Genomic DNA, 13261 nt, shown 5'->3' on the forward strand with positions numbered 1-13261 from the left:
CATAGGGGCACACACTACTCAAACCTGTCTTTCTCCCTGGGTATTATCATCAGTTATGAATATGCTCTCCAGTACCCTGAGACTGCTTTTGCCATTTCAGGAAGGAAGATTGGTCTGATCGGCCTCACCAGTAAAAATATGAAATATTGAGTGTGTATGTGTGAGTGAGCAGTGTGACACTATACAGGAGTAAAATGTACGGTCAGAATTTTATGTTCAGGCTAACGGGGTGATAAAATGCATTGGTATACATATGATTTATGGTATGTAGTGAAAAAGCTGTTCTTAAGAACTCGTAATCTCAGGGTCAGATAGAACAGGAACACTCTTGCATCCATTGCTTGACACGGAAAAAATGTATCTCAAGCATCTGGACACGCACAGGGAATGATGTTCAATCTGTTCAAGTATTTCAAGAGATAAATGTATTTATTCAATATAGACTACTAGTCTAATTAATATATTTTGACATCATATGTATGTGGTAAAAGTGCAGGCTCTCATCTTTCTCATCTTTAAAGTAGGGTATTTGTATACATTTTGGTTTTACCTTGTAGTAATTGCAGTACTTTTTACAAGTAGCCCACCATTTCAATGTTTGATTTGAATTAACATAATGTGAAATAAAAGAGTCGCGTTTTGTATTTGGTTGCATATCCTTTGCATGCCATGACTTCCTGATTGCTGTGACCTATCAACATCATCAGAGGTTGGATATCTTATTTTCAGGTTGCATTTGAATGAATCTCTACGGGAAATGGAGGGGTGGGGGATGGGACTAGCTTCAGCTGTAAATTAAGCTGATACAGTACGGATCACATCTGTTGGCTAAATGGTTTTAAGTCATCAAGGGTCCAAGCTATCACACCAACAAGAGTCGTTTCTCCTGAATATTTCTTCCATTGAGTTCAACAGGAAAAGTAGTTCACTTCTGTGATTGGAAATCCACCATTCAGATATTATTTAGATTTAGCAATTTCTTTCACAGATATAATTGATTCTATAAAGTTCAGAGGATTGCAAGCTCATAGTTTCAGCATATCAAATGTTTCCATTCCAGGTGATCTGTCTTGATTTATTTTGGGCTTAGATTCAAATTACTACATCTTTTTACTTTCTAGACTAGAACTTGCTTTGTAAATACTGCACCACTAGATAGACTTATTAAAAGTGAAATTTGGACGTGGTCATAGTGTTCTCAGATAATTGTGACTTACATTAGCTGCTTAGACTCCACCTCAGCTGCTAAATCAGGGATACGCTGAGAGGCTGCTGAGAGTCTGCCAACAGCCCCAAAACGACAAGAGACAGGCTCCCTTCCCTTTGCAGTCAAGCTCCCGGACATCAAGAGGAATTAGGAGTACTGTAAGTCTGCCAAAAAGCAAGACTTGAGGCCGTTCCCACCATCCTCCCAGCCCAGATTTCTGTACCACTGAAACTTGCCTTAAAGGAGTAACATGGTGGTTGAATGTGACACTTGCCAGTTGTCTTTAGGCAACAATAAAACAAATGTGCATAATTAGTATTCTTACTCAGTCATTTAAATGTACTTTAAAATGTATTTTCCCACTATAAAAGTTCACCCGAACTGTCTGGGTGTGGTAATTAGAACTGTCAATAAGTCATGATGTGGCACCACTTTCCTGGAGACCAGCGGTGCAAACTGTGGGTCACGAGTTATAGGGATAAGGTGAGTGGTTATCCTCATGTGACATACTACTAGGAGAACATTCTCAACCGGTTGAAAAAAGGATGATAAATGTAAAATGCTTACTTCTCCAAAACTAAAGAACTGACATATTTAATACTTTCATCAAATTTCTTTAATGCCCTCTTGTGCAAATTGCATGCATATAAAAAACTAGAAAGTGTGACCAACCACCATGTTACTCCTTTAAGGCCATGAGATGAGCCAAGTAAAAAAAAAAGAATTTAATCTAGGCTGCTGTAAGCAAAGTCCCAGTGAACCATCCGTGAAATGTACCTTTGTTCAGAGAAATGTACCTTGTCAGTTTCAGAACTATCCTAAAAATCCAGTGACATTACAATGATATGTGGAGGTAAACAGCAGAGCCTCCAGTGAAATAAACGTGAAATGGGGTACTCCCAAAAGAATGTAGCAGTGTGCCACTCTGTTCCCTCATTTGTGCCACTATGCAACGGTTTGTTCAACCACTGTAAATTTAAGAGATTAAATTAATTTAGTGCATTTCTTGTGGAAACGCAGCAGGTTATTATAGATCACAAGTTTCAACCTTTTATTATTTTCAGGGGAGAAGGTTACAAATCCCTCATAAACATTTCAATGGTATGTCATTAACCTAGCTAAAATGCTTTAAAATGAAACCATCCAGGCACTCTAGGTGAACTTACCTACATTTGGTTGAAAAGTGAAAGTTTCCTAGCAGACTAGGATGTAGCCAGGCTTTATCCGTATTGGGGTTAACCTCATCCGTTTACAACAAAATAGAATTGCTGAGTTACTGTAGCTGGATAAGTAAAACCTGGAAAGCTCCCAAATCTGGAACATGGACTGAATTAAGTTGTTCTGGGATAACTCAGTGAACCTGCTTTGGGGAACAAGCCCCTGGAGACATCTCGATTCTGGCTTACGGTACTCTGCAGTGGAGTTTTGTCATCAGCAAGTTTGTGAGTGAATCCTGTAAGGGCTTAATGCTTTAGTTTCACAACTAATGTGTAATTATTTTGAGTTAAAATGGCATGTTGTATTTCACAGGTTATTGAATTAAATAGCATAGCCTACAGGTCTGTAAACTCTCCTGCTTTAGGCATGAGACACAGGCTCTCATGCTTTTATTCTACCCAAACACATCTCACATCAAATGAAAAGACAGAACTGAAAACAAAGCCGCACCCTCGTTAAACAAATTATTGAGATAATCTATCAGCTTGCAATTTCAGCATGGAACACTGAGATTTAAAGCGAGATATTGCCCTCAGGATTACCAAAAAGCAACACTCGTCTTCCAAGTCGTGTTGTCATTCCCTTCATTAGCATTTTCATTAGAAACTTCCCAATCAAAAAAATAGACAGTCTATGGGAGAAATGAATAGTGTTTTCTTAATTCCTTTATTTAAAATAAATTATGACATTTGGACATTCGTTTCTTAACCGTCATTGTCTGAAGGCATTTGTGTGTGTGTGTGCGAGTGTGTGTGTGTTAATGCTCAGACATGCAGGAAATTATTTTCAAGTTGGTATAAACATGTAAACCCAAAATGTAAAGCCAAATAAAAGTCTGCGTCCCAGACATTATGGAGCTCACTGTATACATACAGTGCATATGTACGTGTTGAATATATGTATACCCCCCCCCCAAAACCACACACATACATGCACGTGTGCGCGTGCACAAACAAACAAGTGCATGGTCTCTGTGGCTTTGTTGATTTTTTTCAGTGCCGTATTATTGTGTTACTCAGCCTCCTTGTATGTTTGCTTTTCTGAGCGCTAAGCAGAGGGGAAATTGAAAGACCTCTGTAATCAACATTTCAGCTTTATTCCACCAAGCAGATGGTTCATAACATGGCACTTGTGATAATATCACTGACAGTACTTTTACGGTCACTAACATATCTGCTGGTTTAGAATATGCATTTTTGCTTACACGGCAAACAACCTCAACAAAGGAAGGTTATTGAACTAACATACTCTCGTCGTAAAGCAACTACCATTTCAATAATTTAAGGTCAATGGCACAGCACGTCAAAAGCTTGGTCTGAAAATCTTGTGAACACATGAGCCAAAAGCTGGGGAAGCCTATAGTATACATGAGACAGCTGTGAACTTTGTCAAAGCTTAAAGAAGACTTGATATTTATGAAACGTCTGCAGTCCTCTCATTCTCATTTCCGTGTCTCAGGAAGAGCACACACCATATCCTGTCCTCACTTCATATAACACTCTGTCTAAACAAGGTCTATCACTGGCAATCTCTCTACCAGACACCCAATCACCCAGGGACACCAGCAGATGATGTCTATTGTCTTCTATGCACAGCGATTCACAAGCATAATCTCTATCACTTAGCAACCTGCTCACAGCACTAGCATCAGAAATCACAAACGATAATTACCTCCACTGTTTGATTTTTGCTCAAGAGCCCAAAAGGGATGGGCAGATATATAATATAGAGCCAGCATATTCATTTTAAGCATATGTTTAATGCTTACGATAAGATATGACATTCATCTTTGACAGATCTTTGACACATCACAGACAAAGATTTTTTTTTGGCTTTTTTAAAAGCAAGTCCAAGTGATTCACTGTGATTTTATTCACCCCAGTTGCCTTATCCTTATAGGACAGTCATTATTATTAATGTCCATATTCCTAAACAAACAAAGTTTAAAAAAATTAACAAATGCATAAAAGCCCATTGTTGTAGGCTATGTAAGTGTGTAAAGAAACAAGACTATGCAATAATGCATAGCCTATTGTAGTCTGCAATCCCCAGACAAGACAGAATGACTGGATGTTAATAAATGTGAATGTGGTCCCAAAAATTATTGCACATTTTATAATAATTTAGGTATTTGACCATAGAATTGAGAATGCTCATTGACAATATTATTTACTGAATGGAAATCACATTTCTGGTGCTGTTTCATAACCCAAACGGAATTTCCAAAAGATATGGTCAATTAAAATGAAAATAAAAGGAAACAAAAGTAAACGCTGAGAAATTATCATCTGCTTCGTGTTTGCACAAGCCAACAATATAGGCTGACTATACATGACTTGTGACTGCGGAAAAGGAGTGGTACGTTTCATATCGCATCTCCATTCAGAAACAATCTTGACTCCTAAGACAGGACCGGGACGCCAGGAAAATATTTACATAAACCTGTACGCATATTACAAAATACATTGGATGAATGAACATCGAACAGGTTTAAGTGTAGCTAAAAGTAAGACTTAAGACTCGTGTAATTTCTGCACATTTATCTGAATCGTGCCATGTCATGTAAAGTGGACACAAGCTTTGCAAAAATGAAATACGAGGGGCGCTGTAGGTGAGTTAGGTAGGTAAATTTGGAAATAATTCCCCGACAAAGTGTAGCGGAGTTTTACGAAAGCCCTGGTGCCTTACGCAGATGTCGCGCATAATGTCACCACTGTCACTGAAGATGGTAAGTGAAGGCTTCTTGATAAAATGTTTCACTTTAATATCGATTAGTAATTGTCTGTGTTTTCTCTTTGATTGTACCCAGCTTTCAATTGCGCAAGGGTAAAATAATAATTCACAGATATGTAAGCCTACATTTCTCCTGTTTGTACAGAAAATTAGGATTTAGAAGCAGTGACTTGTCAATATCAATAGATGCGAAAATAAAAGTGGATTTCAATTAACATGCAATTTCATGTGCAATACCATTTTTAAATGTTTTCTAGCCTATATGTTTGGAAATCTTTGGGAAACAGCGGGTTTAGAGCTCATCTATTTTTTTAATAGTGTTTGCTCGTATGGGAATATGAACGGGGCATTTAAATGGGGCAAAATAGACAACGTTTCCACTTAGGTTAGGCTACTCATACTTTCAATCACATGATCGCTCAGTTCCTACAAAAGAATAACAGGCTCTCGAAAGAAAAAAAAATATTCAAGTGCGCGTAGGTCAGTTCATAAGTCCATTTACAAACCTGATAGGTCGGATAATTATCAAGAGTTTCAAATTGTGGCTTTGTTTCAGTTTGTGGATTCACAGCAGGGTAGTAGCAAAATAGTTATTGACGATGGAAACAGAGTAAACATCTCTTTTAATAGTGGGTTTTTAAATTATATTATTTAGTATGCTTATGTGTCACTATAAGATTTTTGTGTGATGGCCAGTTACTGTCTGAAGAACAAACAGCAAAAACGGGGAAATTAAATTGACACACGCATCCATGCATCCAGACTTCTTAATTTGGATAGTTTCTTGTGTCACAATCCAGAGAATGCAGTGTCTTACTTTTTTAATTCACAGTTGCAAGTTGCCATTTATTCTTAGTTGCCACCAGCACCCAGCACTGATTTATTAGCCTGATTTACTTTTCATTCAGAAATTGACCTTCATTTACTGTACAGGGCATATAGAAAATGTTGTGCCTCCACACCATGTATAACACAACAGTAATAATCAGAGGCATATAACGTGATTCTGTGGATAACATGAATTTTAGGGCTATTTAGGTCCTATGTATAGGTTAAATTAGTTCAAGGTTATTATACTTTTAAATTGAGACCTATGATTGGCAAAGGTATTACAGTTTTTTTTTACAATTCCTAAGAAGTATCTTTAAATTGCAAGTGTACGTTGGACCAGACTGTGAATACATTGCTTTGACAAAATGCATTCAATGGACAGTTTTCAAAAATCTTGAATTAATTTCTCTGTCAGACTAAACCGCCAAAAAGATTGTTAATTGGTTATGAACCTGATTCAGTTGGAGACCTACCCAGGTGTTGAGGGAATTTTAATTTCATCTGTGGAAAGATTTTGTTCCATATGGAAGAAATACAAAAGGGTGTGAAAGAGGAAGATAAACAGTTGGACATTGGAGGGGGAGAGGGAGAGGACTATGAATTTGTGGAACCATTCAACATAGAGGATGGATGCTGGATGCCTGGATATATCAGCTGATGATAGCCTGGGATGGATCAGGCATGCACAGAGGTTCTTTCCCCAGTGTATAGCAAGTGAGGACATATGATGTGATGTTGACAAGACCATGAAGTAGACCAGGTAGACTAAAACCACCATTACTGTACCTGTGAATTTTTAACTGTAAACTACATCATTTTTTGCCAATAAAACCTTTACTGCAGCATTTATGTGATTTGTTTCTGTTGTATATACTGTACTGTGGTACATTCCATGTAGTAAAGATTCTACCATCATTTTTGTAATGGAAAGTTTATCTAAGAAAACAACAAAATAATGTTTTAACTAACTACAAAAAGAAAAGGAAACACAGAGAGCACAAAATTGTATGCTATTCAAAGATTGTCAAAAATAGTGCATCTAATGCCACCAGTTGTTTGTGTTTTTTAGCTCACTGTCATATGATGGACAATGTTTTATTGTTGGAAGAAAACTAGTTTTGGTGAATTAATTTAACTTGAGACATTTCTGCAGAGTTTTGATAGTTTTGGTGTATTTTGAACATTAAATGAACTGTTGCGCCAATCTGTGTGTTGGTGCTGGGAGTTGTATGAAGAGTTTTGAAAAAGTCAACTCAAAATTGAAAAATACATGTTAGCAATTGTAAAAAATAAAAATAAAAAAAACCTGTAATACACTGTATCTGCATCGAAAAGCTTACCAGGCCTCAGAGTAAAAGACAATGTGAAGAAGAAATATTCAAAAACCAGGGCTAGCATTGTGGTGTATCCACTCCTTACCATATATATATCTCTCTCTCCATGATCATATACATGCATAAAATTGTCAGGTTTTCATCAAACATTTCATAGCTATGCATAATTTAAGGTGTCTACATGTCTATGTTGTTTATAGCTATGGACATAATTTTCATACATGGTTTTACAGTATACATAAAAAATGTTTGGGGCATATGCAACATTTTAAAATAAATCTGGGTCCAGGAGGAAATGGTTGAAGAACATCAGCATGAGACTGAAGACAAAGATGGGTCAAGATTCATTGAATGGCCTGTTACATTTCTGATGCCTGAAATACCTATCTAATTGTGAATTCTGTCAGTAATATTAAAGGAAATGAGCAATTTTCTAGCTGCTTGACCTGCCATAAAGATGCAACCCAATACAAAATATTATTGACTGAATTTCTTTATTGAAGTTTATTGGCAGGTTGATCTTTGTTCTTTGTGTTTCATCACAGCGCTGAAACTGCTCTTCTCAATGATCTTCATGATCTACTCCTCTCCTCTTGACAGTGACTATATCTCCTTACTTGTGGTCCTAGACCTAAGTGCAGCCTTTGATACTATCGATCATCTTATTCTCATTGACCGACTTGAATATTTTGTTGGCCTAAGTGGACAGGCCCTCTCCTGGTTCAGGTCCTCTCTATCAGAACAACATCAATTTGCTTATATTACCAATGAGTCCACATATCGCTCTATAGTAAGATAGGATCCGTGCTCGGACCTCTGTTCTTCTCCTTATATATGTTACCTCTTGGCAACATCATCCATAACCATGGCATTAACATTCACTGTTGATACCCAGCTGTACATATCAGCTGTACACATCAGCCAAACCTGACACCATTGTGAAACTATCAAACATGGAAACCTGCCTCAAAGACAGAAATGGATGGCCCAAAATGTTCTCCTCCTCAACTCTGGTAAAACAGTAATATTGGTTGTCCATCAGAAACAAAATGTCACCTTGATGGTGTTTCTGTGGCTTTGAGTGTGGTCATCAAAAACCTTCGTGTCACTTTTGATCATGAGCTTTCTTTTGAAACACATCTAAAAAACACCTCTCGAGTTGCTTTCTTAAGGAAAAATTAGGAAAGTGTTGTTATACATGATGCCGAAAAGTTAGTCCAAGCTTTACTTACATCCAGATTGGATTATTGTAATGCCCTCTTGTTAGGATGTGCAAATGCTTCCTTAAAGCCCCAACAGCTCGTTCAAAATGCAGCTGCTCATACTCTAACCAGGACAAAACATTTTGAGCACATTATCCCAGTATTAGCATCTCTCCATTGCCTTTGGAGTCTGTTATTGGTATTTGTCAATATGAGAACTTGAAGTGCCAATGAAAGTCAAGGAAGTCATTATGAGGCTGTGAAATAAGACACAAATAGTCAGAGACATAGGCCAAACTATAGGCTTACCCAAGGAAATAGTTTGGAACATCATTAAGAAAAAAGAGTGCTGGTGTATGTTTTGGGATTATTGCCTTGCTGTGGGAAGAAGCTCCATCCAATGGGTTTGGGGGAATTTGATTGGACCAGATAAAATGCTTTTGCACACTTCAGAATGAATTGCTATCAGCAGTTAAATTATCAATAAAGGCAAGTCAGGCAGCATCTGTGGCAGCCATACATGCCCAAATTACCCTCACAGCCACGTTTCACAAATGAGGGGGGGTGTTTTGGTTCTTGGGCAGTTCCTTTTAGCCTCCACACTTTGCTCTGGTCACTCTGATACAATTCAATCTTGGTCTCATCTGTCCACAAGGTCCTTTTCCAGAACTCTGCAGACTCTTTTAGGTACTGTTTTAGAAAACTGTAACCTGACCATACAGTTTTTGCACCTAACAATTGTTTTGTATCTTGCCTCTGTAGTTGCTGTAGATCTGTTTGAGAAGCCTTCTGTAGAAAGTAGTCACTGACACACCCACACATGCCTCCTGAAGAGTGTTTCTTATCTGTCGGACAGGCGTTTGTTGGTCATCAACTATAGAGGACTTCCTTAGCCTACCAGTCCCTTTGTAATTACTGAGCTCACCAGTGCTCTCTTCTGAATGATGTTCCAAAGAGTTGATTTTGGTAAGCCTATTTTTTGTGTGGCCCGCGTATCAGAATGGCTTCCCTGGCTATCATTGGCACAAGCAGCAGATAAGTCAACTGTCCAATTACTTTTGGGCCCCTAAAATGAGGAGCCAAAATTATAAATAAATAAAAAGGGATGGAATTCCTACATGGATGAGGGTAACAGTCTAACCCAATATGAATTGCTTCATTTCAAAATGAGCTGGAGTGAAAATAACAGAAATTGTACCACTGTAGAAATACTTAGACTGCACTGTATACTAATGAAAATAAATACTAATATACTAGTCTATTAGTATATCAGTATTTATTATTGGATACCTCCGATTCCAATTCATGCTCCTGTGGCTCTAACCTGAACAGCTGTATTGCGCTGTATCAAGATCAGTAATGTCTTCTACATTTTCGGGGTCATTGATATTGTCCATTGATCCAGAATATTTAGATGCTGATTTCTGTTATATTTATACATTAACCTAAAGTATAATGTCAGAGCTGTTTGTGAGGCCACACATAACCAAAATGTAATTTTTCCACATGACTTCAGTGTTTCTGCCAGCAGCGACCATTTTGTCAGATTTTTAGCCATACTAATTACAATTTCAGATTAATTACTATATAAACCTCTATAATAAAAATAATTGGTGGGGGTGGGTCATTATGTGGAGTAAGGCACTTTCCATCAGTTTGTTCTGACAAAATCTGACTTTTAGCAGTTATGTACTTAATGTGCTTAAATGTAGGTAACATTTGAAACTTCAAATAAATCTACGGAATTATCCCATGAATGCACAAGCATACAATGCAATAATTAGGCTTTCTAGTATACTGCATGGGCATCTGCAAAAATCCAGCTATCAGTCTTATCTCTTTAATCTAGTCAGATCCCTTTTATAACATTGTTTTTTCCTTCATTCCACAGTTCCATTTCTGAGAGGCTGCAGTGTGGACCACCCCTGATACTTGACTCTTTGTATTAATTCTCATATTGAAGCATGATGACTGCCCCAACTCTGTAGATATCCCTTGTTCCCTCCCAGCATCATGAATATTTCCTGTGAGTCACCAACCTCCAACTGGACAATGGATCCATTGGGGGGGCATAAAATTTGGGAAGTTGTTGTGATAATACTTGTCACTGTGCCCCTTTCATTGGTTACCATCATTGGAAACCTGCTGGTGATGATCTCCTTCCGGGTCAACAGTCACCTGCGCACAGTCAGCAACTACTTCCTGTTGAGCCTGGCCGTAGCAGATCTGGTTTTGGGGGCCATCTCCATGAACCTCTATACCATCTACATCATCTTGGGGCGCTGGACCCTGGGGAACGTGGCCTGCGACATCTGGCTGGCGATTGACTATGTGGCGAGCAACGCCTCGGTCATGAACCTGCTGCTCATCAGCTTTGACCGCTTCTTTTCCATCACGCGACCTCTTACCTACCGTGCCAAGCGCACGCCCCGGCGGGCGGCCATCATGATCAGCCTGGCGTGGACCATCTCTTTCATCCTCTGGGGTCCCGCCATTCTGCTCTGGCCTTACATGGCGGAGGAGCCAACGGGGGAGAAGGTCAGGTGCTCCATTCAGTTCCTGACACGGCCTGTTTTTACCTTCGGCACTGCTATTGCTGCCTTCTACCTCCCGGTCTCCATCATGATCATCCTCTACTGGCGCATCTACCGTGAGACGGAGAACCGTACACGGGATCTGGCTGGGCTGCTGGGCCTGGTGGAAGGTGGGGGAGCCTCTCTGGACTCTCGACGGCAGACGCCCTACTCCATCAGTGCCAAGAGCAGCATCTGTAGCTCCAAGGAGGTGCAAGCCGGCGAGAGCCAGGGCAGAAAGAGACTACCCACCTGCTTCTCCATTAGGCCAAATGAAAGGAGAGCACAGACATCAGCCCATATAGAGGGGAGCAACAGAGGGGGCTGGAATGTGGATGAGGAGGAGGCCTCAGACTCCTCTTCTTCAGAGGTGAAAGGAATAACCAGTATCGTGGTGCATGTACCCATGATCCAGTTGAGAGACAGGCAAGGAGATCCTGAAGACCTGGACAATCCCAACACACAGGACTTTGGATGCCCGGGGAGACCTTGGCAACCCAAAGCGAAGAAGAGGCGAAGCATGATAGCGAAGGAGAACAAGGCGGCCAGGACCCTCAGCGCCATACTGCTTGCCTTCATCATCACCTGGACGCCCTACAACATCATGGTGCTGGTTTCCATCTTTAAGTGTGTCCCTGAGAACCTGTGGCAGCTGGGCTACTGGCTCTGTTATGTCAACAGCACTGTGAACCCGATGTGCTACGCCCTCTGCAACAAGTCCTTCCGAGTCACCTTCAAGATGCTGCTGCTCTTACAGTGGGACAAGAGGAAGTGGGACAGGCCTCGACGCAGGGGCACTCTCGGGCCATATAGTTCCAGCAGCACCATCTGAGCCTCATCAAAGTATCAACTCCAGAACATGCAATACAGTGCAGCACCCTAGAATAAGACAGTGCAAGTACCAATGGGACTATGAACACCGATAACCGTAGCCAGTGGTACAGATGCTATGGAGATGAAAGGTGACTGTGACCCAATTCTCCAGATATGCCTCACTTTATCATGTTTAAATATTTTGCTTCCATGATGGCAACTAAAGGCTCCGATAACAGTAACACTTGATTGTTACGAAGAACCATGATGTTGACGCAAGTCCCAGTATACTCTATACGAACACATGATTCAGTGTCATCACATGACTTGCAGGTTGGTGGGTTCTAGAAAATTATGAAAAGCTATCATTTTGCCAGATATCCTGACGTACTGAATCCATCAACAGGACTATTTGCGAATGATTGTCTAAGCCTAACCTTTATAGACATGTTAACACAAGGCTTTATGAAGCTTGTGAAAATAAATCAGGTTGGACAATACTTGAAATTCAAAGGAAAACCTTTCATTTCCTTACATGTAATTTAAAAGAAATAGCAAGCGTGTTAAAGTAGTGCACCTTTATCCTGTCAGAGCTGTTGCAAATGCAGACGTTGGTCCATTATTCCCCGTCTATAGAGTTCAGAAATATGTCACACGCTGCCATGGAAACACCAAAATAGGCCACTGTGAAAACAATTTCCTGTTTGATGTGAAATTTCAGTCCTCGTCACCATTTATGTTGGGCAAACAGAGACGAGAGGTTGGAATAAATAGAGTCTGCCCTAATGATCGGAGGGATCAGTTTGCTCCACTCTTGCTTCCGTTTGGAATGTATTTGCCAGACAGCACCATAACGACCACAAAACAGAACATGGAAATTACATTCTATTCCAACATTATTGGCTTAGGAGATGCCTTTGTCCAAGGTGATCTTGTTAGCAGAAAATCTATACATAATCATGTTTCCGTCCCCCTAATGGATTAGCTCAAGGGCTTCTGTGATCATGAGGTTATCTGTGGCCCCTACCCCATAAAACACCGCACAACGCAAACACACACAAGCCAGGGTACTAAGATTAAAGGCATAGGTGTGAATTGCATTTGTCCGGGATGTGCGTTTGAAGCATGGTACTGGAAGCCTGCCAACAAGACTTTCCCAGATGCTTCAGCTCCAAAAGAAGCTGGGGTCTTCACGGAGAAAACTGGGAGAATTGTCTCGAAATAGATCTAAGTGGGTGACATTTGCAGATGACCTACCTCAGCTGCAGTCAGAGTTCCTTTGAACTCAGACTCCAGCGTCTTATAAGCCAAATCAGTCCTGTTTAAAATATGCTTTCAAGGACAAAGTAA

The 13261-nt window shown here is 39.9% G+C and overlaps 1 protein-coding gene across 1 annotated transcript; it reads left to right on the forward strand.

Moving 5' to 3' along the window:
- The first annotated feature begins 10538 nt into the window (after window positions 1-10538).
- Window positions 10539-11930, forward strand: LOC133132535 (muscarinic acetylcholine receptor M3-like). The gene has a single exon (XM_061248005.1). It carries the CDS (start codon window positions 10539-10541, stop codon window positions 11928-11930), a length of 1392 nt encoding a protein of 463 aa, XP_061103989.1.
- Window positions 11931-13261: the final 1331 nt, after the last annotated feature.

The sequence above is a fragment of the Conger conger genome, chromosome 7 (genome assembly GCF_963514075.1).
Source record: "Conger conger chromosome 7, fConCon1.1, whole genome shotgun sequence".
NCBI classification, from domain to species: Eukaryota; Metazoa; Chordata; class Actinopteri; order Anguilliformes; family Congridae; genus Conger; species Conger conger.